Source organism: Aptenodytes patagonicus, chromosome 15, assembly GCF_965638725.1.
Source record: "Aptenodytes patagonicus chromosome 15, bAptPat1.pri.cur, whole genome shotgun sequence".
Classification (NCBI taxonomy): Eukaryota; Metazoa; Chordata; class Aves; order Sphenisciformes; family Spheniscidae; genus Aptenodytes; species Aptenodytes patagonicus.
This window is the reverse complement of record NC_134963.1, coordinates 551,744-565,963: the sequence shown is the minus strand read 5'-3', so window position 1 is coordinate 565,963 and position 14,220 is coordinate 551,744. Positions and strand designations below refer to the sequence as shown.

General features: G+C 61.6%; 1 protein-coding gene across 4 annotated transcripts; it reads right to left on the bottom strand.

Annotated features, from left to right (window-relative positions):
• Positions 1 to 2,486: 2,486 nt before the first annotated feature.
• TBX1 (T-box transcription factor 1) lies at positions 2,487 to 12,983 on the bottom strand. Of its 4 annotated transcripts, none has more exons than XM_076352721.1 (8): positions 12,776 to 12,983; positions 11,143 to 11,599; positions 7,557 to 7,658; positions 5,931 to 6,102; positions 5,536 to 5,691; positions 4,115 to 4,182; positions 3,800 to 3,900; positions 2,487 to 3,016 (listed from the first exon to the last, which is right to left on the bottom strand). In XM_076352721.1, exons 1-8 carry the CDS (start codon positions 12,966 to 12,968, stop codon positions 2,568 to 2,570), a joined length of 1,698 nt encoding a protein of 565 aa, XP_076208836.1. In that variant the 5' UTR covers positions 12,969 to 12,983; the 3' UTR covers positions 2,487 to 2,567. The 4 variants fall into 4 exon arrangements, with proteins under 4 accessions (XP_076208836.1, XP_076208834.1, XP_076208833.1 ...); XM_076352719.1 differs by having other exon boundaries at positions 11,143 to 11,548; positions 12,776 to 12,869; XM_076352720.1 differs by lacking the exon at positions 2,487 to 3,016 and adding an exon at positions 3,227 to 3,514 and having other exon boundaries at positions 11,143 to 11,548; positions 12,776 to 12,869.
• Positions 12,984 to 14,220: the final 1,237 nt, after the last annotated feature.

Genomic DNA, 14,220 nt, shown 5'->3' with positions numbered 1-14,220 from the left:
GCCACTTTCTGTAAGAGCACAGTTTAGTCCTGGTGTCTTGGGTCATGCAGTCCTATCAGCTCTTGTGCAGTAAAGTACGTTTGAAAAGGTGTGTGGACAGTCTGCACCGAGAGCCAGTGGCACTTCTTGCAGCACTGTGTATGTTGTTGCGTAACAATAGATCACTACAACCATGGGCAGCTCCGGCAACCAGGGGGAGAGAAGGGAGGGAGCAATCACCTATGGAGATTCAGTATTTGCTCAGACTAAACAACTCCAGTTTAGTATCCCTCCTTATTTAAATGACCTCATTTTGTAGGGGAGGGTTAGACTTCAGAGCAGCCAAACTGACAAATGCACACAGGCAATCAAACAAGAAATGAAAGAAAGAAAGAAGAGGAAAAACATTTATAAATGTCACTGTCCAATGTCTTTTCAATTTAAATGAAATAAGATTATCTACATATATCTACAAATATCTACAAGTATCTACACTGTTTGCAGATATGATTCTTTGGTTGTCTTCACTTTTTTCCTACACTGCAACTACCAAGAAAAAAAAAAGTGTTTGTATCATCTTTGAAAGAAATAATAAATATAACAACTTCATTAAACATTTGACCAAAGCTTTGGCACTAATCAGTTTACAGATAACAAATCGTAGTGAAAACTCTGAAATAACAGCGGCAAAGCAACAGAGCACATCCGAGAGCCATTTCCCACTGACTAATAATAAGCACAAGGCTATTTTACATCAACCTTTCTGAGAACATTAATTATGGTTTAGTCAGACACTAAGAATCTCACAATTCACTGCAAATGTCAAATAAAATACATATTTCTTGCACAAGTCTTTTTCATGGATCCAGATATATTTTTTTATAACAGAAAAAAAATTACACAAAATATTCATGTTAGCCTTTATCCCTTCTTAAACTCTTCCAAAAAGTTTTGGAAGCCCAAAGCCCACTGCCAGAGACAGAATAAACATTGCTATTAACACTGCCACCTGCACAAGGGAAAGATTGTGTTTTAAAAGGTTTGTAGTGAAATTGCACAAACACGGATGAATAGAGGACTTCAAAAAAAAAAAACCCAAACACAAAACCAAAAACCCCTTCTTTTCATAGAGTCACGTGGAAAAATCAGAAAAGTGTTCATAATACTGTATAACCAACACAGCTGAGGAGCTGTTCAATACCTTCTCTGAACACAAAGGGACTGCCATTTGGTGAGCATCTGACAAAAAACACAAGCCAACTATTCAAAACACATCACTGGAGAAACTGTGATGAACAGGCCCATCTTTTCAACAATAAGGAAAGACTACTGAAGGAAGATATTAGAGGAAAAAAAGAAAAAAAGTACTTACCAGCTCTAAGAGGGAAGATGCAGCAAGCAGGTAGGTGCAGAATAGGTGCTTTGGGACTACTGCAGTTTGGGTCAGCCAAATATAAGGCGTGAGGCATTCTGGGGAAAAACCCCTGAAGTTCCTCTAAAAGGCACCTCTCAACGGGAGAGCATCAAGAGCTCGGGAAAGGATGTAGGAAGGCAGTACTGCGAGGCTGCCTGGGAAGCAGCCAGTCTACAAACTATTGCTGAGAATACACAGCCTAAACTCTGCAGGTATTCCCCCCACCCCCAGGCTCGTTTTTAAACCTTAGCATCCATTGTTGTGAAAACAAGAAGCTGTACATGGCTGCACTCTTGGCCATGGGCTCAACAGCTCCAGAAAATGCTATCATGGTTAAGTTGCCCCAGTGAACCCCAAAACTCACGAGCAGGTCAGGACCGGGGGAGAAGTGGACAATTAGTTCTGACAGTGAAGATTCAAAGTGTTCCCTAAAAGAAAAACTCTGCTTCCTTTGACAGCCCCCTCGAAGGACCACCCGAGCCAACTGTGAACGAGGCCAAGCGTCCCCGAGGTAAGAGAGAGACTTACATCGACATGTGCAGAATTACACCCCATCCCCGGGGCCCGCCGCTGCCGGGGGCTGGTGTCCGGCGGTACTCGCGGCCAGCCCCGCAGCCCTCCCCGCTCGGTGCTAACGTTACGCGTCCCGCTGGGCTGGGAAACACCCGTGGAACCGCCAGAATCGGTGGCAACACCAAATCTCCACCAGAAGACCCGGCAGGCGAGTGAGAAGGGGACAAGTGACCCCCACCGCTGCCGTTTCCCCGTCCTCCCACCGCTTCCCAGCGGCCCGACCGTCCTCAGTGCCCGGCACCCTCGTGGGGCATCGGGGGTAGGCAGAAGGGAGATAACGACATATGGCTTCATTTGTCAAAGTGCAGCTGCGGGTCACACCTCGATGGGGAGCCCCCGCCACCCTCCGGCCCCTCGCCGCACGCCGCCGCCACCCGCCCTCACGGCCCGCCGACGGGTGGGGAGCGGGACGAGGGCCCCGACTTCCTGCGATTGGGCTCTCCGATTGTCGATCAGGTCAAGCTGGCCTATCAGCTCACTCGTAAGGCGGGAAGAGAGGGAAAGGCGGGAAGGGGGGAGGACGGTAACGGTGGCGGCACGCGCGGCCGCCGCCGCCAGTCGCTCTCGCGGTCGGCGGCTCGGCGGGGCGCGGGCGGCGCCGTTATCTGGGCCCGTAGTCGTAGTTGGCGGGCGCGCCGGCCGACGAGTACATGTTGGCGGCCGCCGCCGCCGCCGCGGCCGCCGCGTTCATGTGGTGGTGGTGGTGGTGGTGGTGGTGGTAGCCGTGCCCGCGGATGCTGGGGAGGGGGTACGGGGCGGGCCGGCTCTTCGCCCCCAGGTAGTGGTCGTAGGCGGCGGCCGCCGCCGGCGGGTACTTGTAGGGGTGGTGGTGGAGGGGCTCCGAGGCGGCGGGCTCCAGGCGCAGTTCGTGGTGGGGCGGGCTGGGCCGGCCGCCGCCCGCGCCGCCCAACGGCACCAGGCCCCCGCCGCCGCCGCCCGGCAGCGCGGGGCTGAGCACGCGGGACATGAGCTGCTGGTGCGCGGCCTCGGCGTGCAGCGGCGTCCCGCCGGCCGCCTCCCGCTCGTACTCCCGCCGGCTCTCGGCAGCATCTGCGGGGGCATACAGCGTCAGCACCGCCGCCCCCGACGGGCCGGGCTTTAAATAATAAATAGATAAAAAAGCGGTGCGCGAAGATAAAAGCGAGGCTCGCAAGTGAAGTGTGCAGCAGCATGCAGCAGGAACCGAGGCTTGTGGGACAGGACCTTCTGACTGATAAATGGAGCTGAATTGACTGACAAGCTGGTACACGCCTGAAATTTTTGCAATTGTGTAACACTAAACAAATACAGGCTTCCCTTTATTTTGCAGGCCCGGAGTGTGTTGGAAGAAAGGCCCTCGGTTGTCTTTGCAGTTGTTTGCGTAATGGAAAAGAAGTCGATGGGCAGAGGTGCTGTTCGACCTGACTGCGGCTCCTGAATGGGAGCGGGTCGGCGCTGAAGGCGCTTGCCGAGGTGCGTTAAAAGGGCAACGCGAGGAGGAGCCGGTGGCCCTCGCTGCATCCCTGCCTGAAAAGCTGAACTTGCTGCCGAAAAGTCGAAAATGGGACACTAAAGGAAAAGGGCGGTGCTTTTGAAGCAGCAAAGTTGCTTAAGTACAATAACAATTAGTGGTTTAGACCCACAAAAAAATCAATTAGGCTATGAAGGTGGCTATTTTTGTTTAAAAAAGGAGTGGTAGTGCAAAGCTCATTAGCAATGGAGCCATGCCCACTGCAGGCGGCTGCGCACCAGCATGATGAGCAAGGCTGGCCCCAAGCATGCATGTGCCGAGGCTGGCCGTGCAGGCCAGCAGGTCCAGGGTGACAGGCTGGCCCGGCCGCTGGGGGCTCTCACCTTTCTCTGTCCCGTTCTGGTGGGCCGGGGAAGAGACTGGATTCCGGGATCTGGCAAAAGCGCTCATTAGAGGAAGGGCCCCTGGCCTGTGATTCCTGGGCCTGGAAGAAGAAGGGGAGAAGTGATACGGAGCTCATGGTCCAACAGAATGAGCACTTGGAGCACTGCTGCTGTGAGCTGCAGCTGGCAAACGGGGGCCAACCCGTTGTACCCCGAACTCCATGCAAGCCTTGTGCAAATGTGAGCTGGGCAGGTGCATGCCAAACTGGGGGTGAGAGTGGTGTGTAGTCATAGTCAATAAAGACGCAGCCTTACCAGTCCTCGGGGTCGCAGTCTCTGAAACCCTTGGCGAAAGGGTTGCTGGCGATCTTCAGCTGCGTGATCTGTAAGGAGAAGCGGAGAAATGTCTCAAAGCCGCATACACGGGGTCCCCGGTCAGACAGCGAGCATGTCCCTGAGCAGGTTTTGGGAATCAGCAGTGCCAGGTGTAACAGAGAGGGCCCAGGTGGCTGGTGGGGCTGGGGTGCGCTCTGCCGCAGAGCGCAAACGTGTGCTTTCCCTCTGTTAGAAAATGTGGGCTAGCACGCTAATATGAGTTCAAGGCAAAGGGAGAGGCAGCCTGAGTCGGTTGCAAAAGCTGTGTAAATGCACTTGTAAGAAAATGCCACATTATATGGGTCACCACCGGAGCAGCTAAGACAAATCACTGGATAAATCATACTTCTGTATTTATTTAATTCGCCGGGGAGAAGGCAGGACATTTTCTATATTTAAGCAAATCCACGGATAAAGTATGTGATTGTGAGTTTCCGGAATGGGTTGAAAAACAAACTTTAAGCCCCTCAGTGACAGTTCCAGCCTTAGAGGTCAAACTGATAGAAAGCAGGAGAGAAAGAGCAGCTGTCCGGAGCCGTCAGGCAAATGCCAGCCGGGGAGGGACTCCGGAGCCCCTTAAAGGCACAGCCTTGCTCCAGCCCGACCGCAGCATCCCGGGGGGATCCCGGGTCGATTTGCTCGGAGCCACTGCAGAGGGTGGCACCGCCGCCGGCTGCTCGGGGACAGCCCCGGCGAGGGCTGCGGCATCAGCGCGGAGCGAGGCGGCTTGGAGCGGCGCTGGAAAGCACCCGCTATGAAATCGTATTTGCACTCGCGGCTGGGATTCCTGCTCTTTACATTACACTGATGCGATTTAAAGAAGCAATTGGATTAACTGCTACCCAGAAATCCGCATCAGATTGGGGGGGGTGGGTTGTTTCGTTTCGGTTTTTAACGTATAATTGTATTCTGGGGAGGAACAGACCGCTGCGAGCTTAGAGAAGTAAAATCGCAGATTTATCCAAACAAATTGTGAGTGACATTTCGCAGCGGGAAGCCTGTAGTTTCCCAGCTAGCCCCGGTTTCGGGTTTACGTAGGTAATGAGGTCCCCCCGGGCCGGGGGAAGTTGGCGATGGGGCTGGAGCTCGCGTCGCTTCCTCGGCGTGCCGCGGTGCAGCCCTGCGCGGCTCCCCGGCTATCGGGTTCCTTGCGCTGCCCCGGAATGGGTTTAGCAGATGGGGAGGAGGAGGCGGGGAACATCCCCAGACACCCCCGCCGCCGCCGGACACCCGCAGCCCGGCCTTCAGCCCGGGAGCCGGGCGAAGGGGCTGAGCCAGCGCCGGGCGCCCCCGCACCCGTGGTACCTCCGCGGGGACCCCAACCCCCCTTTTCGTTGCCCCCGGCCCCGCTGCCGCCTCACCCGGTGGTTCTGGTAGGCGGTCACGGCCGTGAAGCGCGTCTCCTCGAAGACGAAGGTTTTGAAGTTCTCCTCCGCGTATTTCTCGCTGTCTTTCCGGGGGTCCACGTAGACCACGTGAAAACGCGGCTGGTATCTGTGCATGGAGTTCAAAATGATCTGAATGATAAAACGAGCAAGGAGACAATAACTGATCCAGGCGGAGCATCCAGAGAGGAGGGCGCAGCTCCCGGCCCTGCCGGCTCCCCTGCCGGGGGTGCAGCCGCGGGGCTGGGCCGGGACGGGGGCGCGGAGCCCCTGGAGAGGGGCGCGGGCTGGGGCACCCCACGGGAATCACGGCGCGGGGAGTTCCCCCCGGTGCAGCCCCGTGTTTGACACCTTCCCCCGGGAACACTTACATGCCCGTTGTCATCCAGCAAATTGTTGGTCAGTTTGAGCTTATCGAAGGAAACGATCTGCTTCATCCACTGCGCCCCTTTCGCCGGGGAGTCCGGGTGGTAATGCACCCTCCCGGGGGTGGCGGGGTCGGCTTTGCCGGCCACCAGCCAGGAGGAGCTGTGGAAGGCGTACCTGCCGGGAGGGGAAGGCACCCTCAGCCGCAGCCCGGGGGGGTCCCGCCCCCGCCCCCTGCAGCGGCGCCCCGCGGGGCTGCAGCACCCCGTGTCCCCGCAGGATCCGGCCGGGAGGGTCCCCCCGGCCCGGCGAGGGGGAAGCGCCGCCGTCCCCATCGCCCCCGCTTCCCACAGCAACGAGAGGAACGAGCTCTTCTCGACAGCCAGACTCGTTGCGGGGGGGAAATAATACTTTATCAGGCCGCCGATGGACCTGGCGGGAGAGAAATCTGCAGGATGAAGGAAATTTACAGCTACCTGAGTAGATTTGGGAGTGAAGCCACAAAAGCTCCCCCTTCCTCTAAAAAAAAGGGTGAAAGGGAGCCCTCTATACAGTAATGTTCTGGCTTTAAGTGAAGAGTGGAAATTTATGTGTAGATTAATAGCAGGTCCAGAGTTTAGCAGCCTTGTTTCATTCTTTCAAAGTACATATTCAACAGTAACATTTAAAACAGAGAAACCAATCTTCTATACACGTGTTTACTTTAAAAGCCAGTGTTTGCACAGGGGGAATTAGACACCATTGGACTCAAGCAGAAACATTACTTTTTAAAGATATACTCAATTGGATGTTATATATCCCACTTCCCTTGACAAGCAAACATTTCTAGGACGCCCTGAGAATTTGGATATCTGTCTAAATATTTATATATCGGACCCTGCGATTCCTACGCGGGCTGCCTGCTCGGCGTCCTGATCTGAAGCTAAATACATAATGCGCCTTTCACTGTCTTTAAATTAAAGGGGTTGCAAACCAGACCGCATCGCTGCCTTGTGAGTCGCCGGTTTCCAAGGCCTTCCTTCCTACACTGCCGCTGGAAACAAGGACAGGGTTTTGTGGCTCTGACGGCCGGTGCCTTTCCAGAGCACAAAACCCGCTCTCTTCACCCAAGCACCCAGCGAGCTCCCCGGCGGGCGCGGCGCAGCCCGGGGACGCCCGCGGGGCCGGCACCGCCGGGCCACCTGCCCCAGCCGAGAGACTACGGTACTCGAGGGGCACGGGGGGGATTTTTGTTAGGGGGGAACGGGCGTTTGCCGGTGGAAGACGGGGAGCAGCGGGACGGGGAGGGCTTTTCTGGGCAGGACAAAGCGGCTCCTGCCCTGCCGCCCCGCGGACACCTGCGCTTCTGCCCGCCCCGCGCCGGTCGGGCCGCGGCCGCTGCGGGCGGTGTGCGAAAGCCGAGGGGGGCCCTGCGAGTCCGCGCCCCGCGCAGCCGCGCCGCTCCCGGCCCCAGACTCGTTGCAACGGTGTGAAGCGGACCCCAGGGCAGCCGCATCCCGCGTCTCCTCCTCCCCTCGTCTCGCACCGACACGTGTCGGGTCCAGGGGCGCACCCCCGAGCCCCGGGAGGGCAGGGGGCGGGCAGCGACCCGCCAGCGCCGAGCACCGCGGGGCGAGCAGGGTGTTACTTGCCGGTATCGCTTGTCGTCCACGGGGACGAAATCCATGAGGAGCATGTAGTCAGCCATGGGGTCCATCCCGAATATCTTCACCTGGAAGGTGGGGAACATGCGCCTGGCACAGAAAGGAGAGAGCGGAGAGCCGAGTTGAGGGGCAGCAGGGAGCCCCGAGGGGCCGGCGCAGGTACCCGCGCCCTCCCCGGCCCAGGGGTGCTCAGGGCCGGGTGCGGGAGCCCCGCAGCCTTCCCGGCCCTTCCCCTCCAGCTGCCCAGATGCCCGGTTGCGATGTCAGGTCCCCTCGCAGGAACCGTCAGCCGGAACGGGAGGAAAAGGCAGATGGGGCCGGGCAGCGTGGGGAGAGGGACGGACAGGAGCTGCCGTGTCCCCCGGCAGCATCCCGAAGGACGAGCCGGGGCAGCGCTGGGCAGCCCTGCCTCTCCCGCCGGCTCCGGCACCGTTTGTGTCGGACACCCGAAATGCCCCGCCGCGGCGGGACGCAGAGACTGGAGCGGGGAGCGCCACCACCTCCCCCTTTGCCACGCGGAGACACAAGTGAAAAGGATTTCCTCCCCGCGGTTTCCCCATCTTTCCAGCTGCTCTGATTTGAGGCTGATGCGAGGCGTTACCCCCGCTCTAGACCCACACCCGAGCCGGGGGCAGAGCCCCGGGAGGCTCGGGCAGTCCGGGGGGGGGCACGTCTGGGCCCTCCTGAGGGCGACCTAAGGGAACCGAGGTCCCATTTCTGCAGCTCCGGCGCCCCCCCCCCAAATTTGCGCCCGTTTTAAAACAGCAGTTACAGCGGCAGTGTGGTCCTTGGGGCCAGCGGGAGACCGCCCGCAGTCCGGAGGGGCAAACGCACCCCCGCGGCGGGCAAGGACTAGAGGGCAACTGGGATCTCCCCGGGAGCCCCTTCCTGGCTCCGCTTCGTTGCCAGAGCCCGATCGGGCTCCCGGTCCCTGCTCCTTTGCCGGGCGAAAGGAATGCTGGAAGGAGCCCGGGGCTCCCGGGCAGGGCAGGTCGGCCCCCGGGGCTGTCCCCGCTGCTCTGCTCCGCGCAGACCCCCGGGGACCCCAGGCTAAGCCGGGGGTGCGGGTCCCACGCTCAGGGAGGGCACGAAACCTTCGAGGGGCTGCGGGGCAAATGCGATCGTGGGTGGGCTAAGGGAAGGGAGCGGGGCGGCCCCCCCGTCCCTTCCTCCCTCTGCACACACCGGGGACAGGGATGTGTGTGTCCCGCGGCTCCCCAGCGGGACACGTCGAAGCCCTCGCGTCGGGGCTCGTTACGGCTTCGGTTTTGTTTGATATTTTTTTTTTTTTTTCCCCCGAGAAGGAAATTAAGCGAGGGACAGCGGGCGGCATTTCGGGAAGGGGGTTTGTAGCCGTTGAAAAACCAAACTCCCAACACCCGCTGAAAAAACGACCCGATCAAACCCGGACATCGAGAGCCCCCCCGGCTCATTCTCGGGGCGCACGGCCGGACCTGCCGTGCGTCTTCCCGGGGCTTTTTTGGTTATGTGCCGCTGCTCTCCACCGAGGAAAGGCTGCCTGCCTTCACCGCGGCCAGGGCGGTGGGGCAGCAGGGCTCTGGCCCCGCAGCTCCTTCCAGCCCGGGCCCGGCACTGCCGGGCAGCATCAGGATCGGGCGGCTGCGTCTCCCTCTCTGTAACGCTTTAGCAAACTCTGGATGACGTTTCCAATCGCTCCCACTGTTATTATTATTTTTAAAGGTGTAAAATCCCCCATTAGCTCCAGTTCCGGTGTTTCTTGTTTTAAAACTTAGTTTTAAAACAAACAACCCGAGATGATAAGACCCACCTAGACAAACAGCAGGGCCAGCCCAGAGGCGCTGGGAGAGAACAGGCTTCGCAGCGCCTTCCCTGAACCTTTTCCTGCTGGTTTTACCCCGTTTTCTCCTGTTTTTACCCGCCTGTCTGGACATTTGTCGGTGTCATAAAATAAACGAAGAGGAGGGGGGGAGGGAAGCCCCTGGTTCAAATCGATTTATTCATTTCCGAGCCCTTTTGGAGTGGGGTATTACAATCCTTTCGCTGTCCTGGGACCGCGAAGAAAGCTAGATCGAAGAGCTCCTGTTTGCAGAGAGCCTCCGCCCGGAGCCTGAACGACGTTTTCCGCTAAGGAAAGCAGCGCCGAGCCCGGCGCCGGGCTCGGGGCCGCGGCCGGAGACAGCGGGCTGCGCGACCCGGAGCCGGGGCAGGCACCGTCTGCGGGAAATCACGCCCGGGGTCCCGCAGCGCAGCGCCGGCCCCTCCGCCGGCTGCTTTTCCATCGGGCACCGCGGTGGTTTTTTTTTATTTTAGTAAACTGCTAGTTTTAAAAATATATGCAACTGCGTATATATAAATATATTTCAGTTTTTGCACCTTCGCGACCCTCAAAACCGCTGGAGGGAGAGCGGGAGCGCACGGCCGCGGTCACCGCTTGTGCGGGGCCCTTTCGGAGCGGAGCCCGACCAGCCGCGCTGCGCCCTTCTCCCCCGGGACGGGGGCTGCGGCAGTGCCCGGGGCTCCAGCTGCCGCCGCTGCAGCATTCCCCGGGGCTAACTGAGAGCAAGCACCGGGGGATTTGTTAATTTGTTTTTCTTTTCTCCCCCCCCCCCCCCGCCGGATCGCTTTAAATCAAGGGAAGAGACCAGAGCCCGAGCAATGCGCTCGCCCCCCGCGAAGGCAGCGTTTGGCCGGAGCCTGCGCGGGGAAAGCTCCGCAGCTCTGCCCGAGCCGCCGCGGCCACGGCGCTTCCCGGCGATCGCAATTAAATGCAGTAATTAACAACCGTAACTGGGGCTCCTCTTCCCCCCACATGTTTTGCTCGTTTCTAACGCGGTCGCATCAGCCGCTTCCTTTGTTCCCCGGCCGGGAGCGGGGTCCCGGCCCCGGCCCGCCGAGCCGCCGGCGGAACCGCGCCGCGGGGGCCGGAGCAGGGCCCAGGAGAGCAGGGCTCGTTACTCGATAGTAGGGAAACGCAACAGTCCTGGAGGAGGTTTCAAGGTGCAGAATTAGGGTCTGTTTGCGTCCCCGCCGGAAGGAAAAGATCTGCCCGTGCTAAAAATTTATTTAGTTACAGGTATTGCGCGGGATGGTTTGTTAGCTTTTTCTTTCCCCCCTGTGCCGCTGCTGTCCGCCCCGGGAGCACGGTGTCCTCCGCAAACACGGATTTAATTCCCGTGCGGGGTAACCGAAAGCCGAAGGCGCCCGGCGGAGCACAGCGCCCTTTCCAGCGGCAGCCAAACCCGGCGGCGGAGCGCACAGCGCGGCTCCCCCGGGCCGGGCCGGGCCGCCCTGCCCGCCGCCCCCCGCACGCCTTCGCCGCCGGCCCGCAGGAGCCGCGCGTTCTTCCCCGCAGCACCCGGGGCCTTCGGGCCGCAAGAGCTCTCAGACTTCGCCCCGGGAGAAGCGCTAGGATCAAGTGACGGCAACCGCCGGGCCGAGCCGCCCCGCAGCTCGCCCTTGGCCAGCCTCAGTTTTCCCCCAAACCGCGAATTCAACCGCCCCCGGCCGGGCTCTCCCGCCCCGGCTAGCCTGGGTGCCCGCGGCCGGGGGGAGCGGCGGGAGAGCCGGGGCCGCTCGGGGGCTCCGCACTGACCTGCCGGCCTTGGTGACGATCATCTCGGTGCCCAGCTGGTTGAACTCGTCCCACAGCGCCTTCATCTCCAGCTGGACGCTCACGTTGGCCACCTTTGGGTTCTTCTTCACCGGCGCTTTGGCCGCGGCGGCCGCCCCCGCGGAGCAGCCCGAGACGGCGGCCGGCCCCGCGGCGGCTCCCCCGGCGCCCTCGGGCGGCTCGGGGCCTGGGGGCGGAGGGTTGGCCCCGGCCGCCGCCGCCGCCCCGCCGAAGGGGTAGCCGTGCTGGGGCTGGGGCGGCGGGTGCTGCTGAGCCGTGCAGGGCTCGTAGTGCGGCTGCTCATGCTGTCCGTACGGGTCCCCCGGGGAGGGGGAGAGGTGGTACCCCCCGGAGGCGTTCAGGCTGCTCAGGCTGTTGGCCGTGAAAGCTGCAACATCGCAAAAATGGGACAGCTGGGTGAGCCAGGGGCTGGAGATAGCTGAAATCATTCCAAAAACAGGCGGTCAGGGCTCCGCTCCGGCTCCCGCTTTCCCCCCCCAGCTCCGCGCCGCTCCGCGCGGCCCCCGCCTCCGCGCCGCGCCGGCTCCGCGGGGTGCCCTCCGCCTCCTCTCCTGCCCCGCGCCCAGCCCAGCGGGGCGCCTCCCCCTTTCCGCTTTGCTTGGCCCCAGCCCCGCTCCCCCCGGGGCAGGCGGGGAGCTCGCTGCTCCCGCTGCCTGCCTGCCTCGGCTCTTTTTTTTTTTTCCCTTTTTTTTTTTTCTTCTTTTTTTTTTTTTTCCCTTTGCAAACCCGAGAGATCTGCCAAGAGCCGCGGCGGTGCAGAGCCCGTGCTATCTCTGCAGAAGGCCTCCCTTGCCTCACACGATTTGGGACAAAGCAAACTCCCACCCACTTCCCCCCACCCAAAAAAAAAAAAAGGAGGAGGGGGGAACCTCAAAGAAAGAAACCCGTTCTTATTTCCCTGTAGCTACGGCGCTGCAGGTAACGTCCCTCGCTCTGGGGCCGCGAGGCCGTGGCTGACAGGGGAAGACGGATCTGGTTTGGCAGTCCCCCATTCTTTCCATCCTCGGGCGAGAGAGGGGAAACGGACGGGGACCGGAGCAAAGCTCGCTCCGGGTCCGCGCCGAGAAGCGAGGGATGGCCCCGGCCGCGCAGCCCTCGGCCGCCGGCCTGAGCGGGCCCTGCGGCGCATGACAGGCCGCCCCGGGGAACGCGCGGCTCCCTCGGATCCCCTCCGACGCTGAAAGGCTCCTCGAGGTCCTCGGGGTCTCCTGAGTTATTCCCACCGCGGCCCCCAGGCCGGACAGGGGCTGCAGAGCCGGCGGGAGCCGAGCCCCGGCCCGCCGCTGCCCTGGGCACGGCCGGCGCTGTCGGAGGATGCTCCAGCACCTCCGAGGAAACGCGGGTCCAAGCGGCGGAGCCGTCGGGAGCCGCCACCGGGACACGGACAGAGCCTTATTCTCCACGGGAGGGCTGCGGGGGCCCGGGCGTGCCGGGGGGCACGGCAAAGCCCCCTCCGACCGGCCCCGCGGGCAGGCCGCGCTCCGTGCGCTTCCCCCGGCCCTGCCGCCGGGCCGGGACGCGTGAAAACACTCCGAGGCGCGGTGGCCGCGGGGTCCCGTCCCCGAAGCCCTGCGGGGCCGAGCGCGGCGCTCACCTTCCATGTCCCTGGTGACGGTGCTGAAGTGCATCTTCTGCGGGCGGCAGCCGGGGCGGGCGGGCGCGCTGCGGCCGCCGCGGCGCTCCTCCAGCGCTCCCTTCCCTGCGCGCTCGGCGGCGGCGGCGACTGAAATCAGAGAGGCGATACTGAAAGCATTTGCCTTGGGAGACAGAGGGCTGTTTTCGTCCATAGGGGAGACACCAATGCAGGAGCAGCAGCCGCGGCAGCCTCCCACCACGAGCCCCCCCTCCCACCCCCTCACTCCCCTCCTTTCTACCGCACCATCCAGGGAGGTGCGAGCGAGACCCCCCTCCTTCCAGGCGGGGGGGGGGGGGGGGGGGAGGAGGGAAGCTTAAAAAAAAAACCAACAAAAAACAACAGAAAACAACCCAAACCCTCTGTGTCCCCCCCGGGAAGGGCGTTGGGGAGCAAGAAACTTCCCCGAAGCCCTTTGCAGCCAGCACCGAGCACCGCAACGGCCGGATCGAGCCCTGTCAGCCAGAGGGGACCGGGGGTGGGGAATTAATAAATAAACCCGCGAATTTCTTCCCCGGGGTCTCAGTTTCTCTCCCCCCAACTTCGTTCCCTGCGATTTATTAATTTATTTTCTCTCTTCCCTTCCCCCCAACCACCACCTCCTGTTTCTGCCCCCCCGTCCCCTCCTTTTCTCCTGCACGTAGGGAAAGTGGCTCCCTTATAGGCGCTTTCCCCCATTCAGTGGCTGGGAGGCGTCACATGGAAGCCGGGGGTGTTTGCCTGCAGAAGCGGCGGCGGCGGCGGCGGCGAAAGCGAAGTGAAACTCCTGCCGAGACGGTGTCAAAGGGCTGGGGAGGCCCTTCCCCGCCTCCCGGGCACGGCGAGCGGCCGGCGGGGAGGGATGGGATGTGCTGCGGGGCGGGCGGAGGGGCCGGCGGTGTCAATCACGGCGCAGGGAGCCGGCCGACGGGAAGGGAAGAGCCGAGCCCAGCCGAGCCGAGCCCGGCGTCACGCTGCGGATGTCCGGCACCGGGAGGGGGGATTGCTCCCTTCCTCCAGCCCGCATCCACCGCGGGGGCTGCGGGCTGTCCCGGCCGGGCCGCGGGGCCTCGGCGGCCGCGGGGACTCGCAGTCCGAGCCGCCGCAGCAGGCGGGGGCCGGGCAGGTCGGGGTGCGCTGCGGGCGCAGGTACCGCCGGCCGCCTCGCCGGAGCGGGATGGGACCCCCTCAGCCCCGGGCCACCAAACCCCCAAAGCAGCCGCCGGCTTTCGAGCATTTCCTTCGCCGAAAAAAGCGGAGAAAACGGAAAGCCACCGGCGGGGCGGCAAGTGAGCCCTTGCCCGGGCCGGCGTGAGAGCCCGCTCCGTCGGCAGCACCTGCACAGCCCGCCTGGGCCGGGGGCCGCTCTCCCCCGGCCGCCGGCGAGGGCCGCGCCGGTTCCCCTCCCTGCCCAAGCGAGGGTGAGG

Excerpts from the sequence above, each read along its gene's own strand:
- TBX1 (XM_076352721.1), bottom strand. The coding sequence starts at position 12,968 with ATGGACGAAAACAGCCCTCTGTCTCCCAAGGCAAATGCTTTCAGTATC. Across the intron at positions 11,600-12,775 it reads CGTCACCAGGGACATGGAAG|CTATCTCCAGCCCCTGGCTC; the intron begins GTGAGCGCCGCG and ends GAATGATTTCAG. Across the intron at positions 7,659-11,142 it reads ATCGTCACCAAGGCCGGCAG|GCGCATGTTCCCCACCTTCC; the intron begins GTCAGTGCGGAG and ends TTTCTGTGCCAG.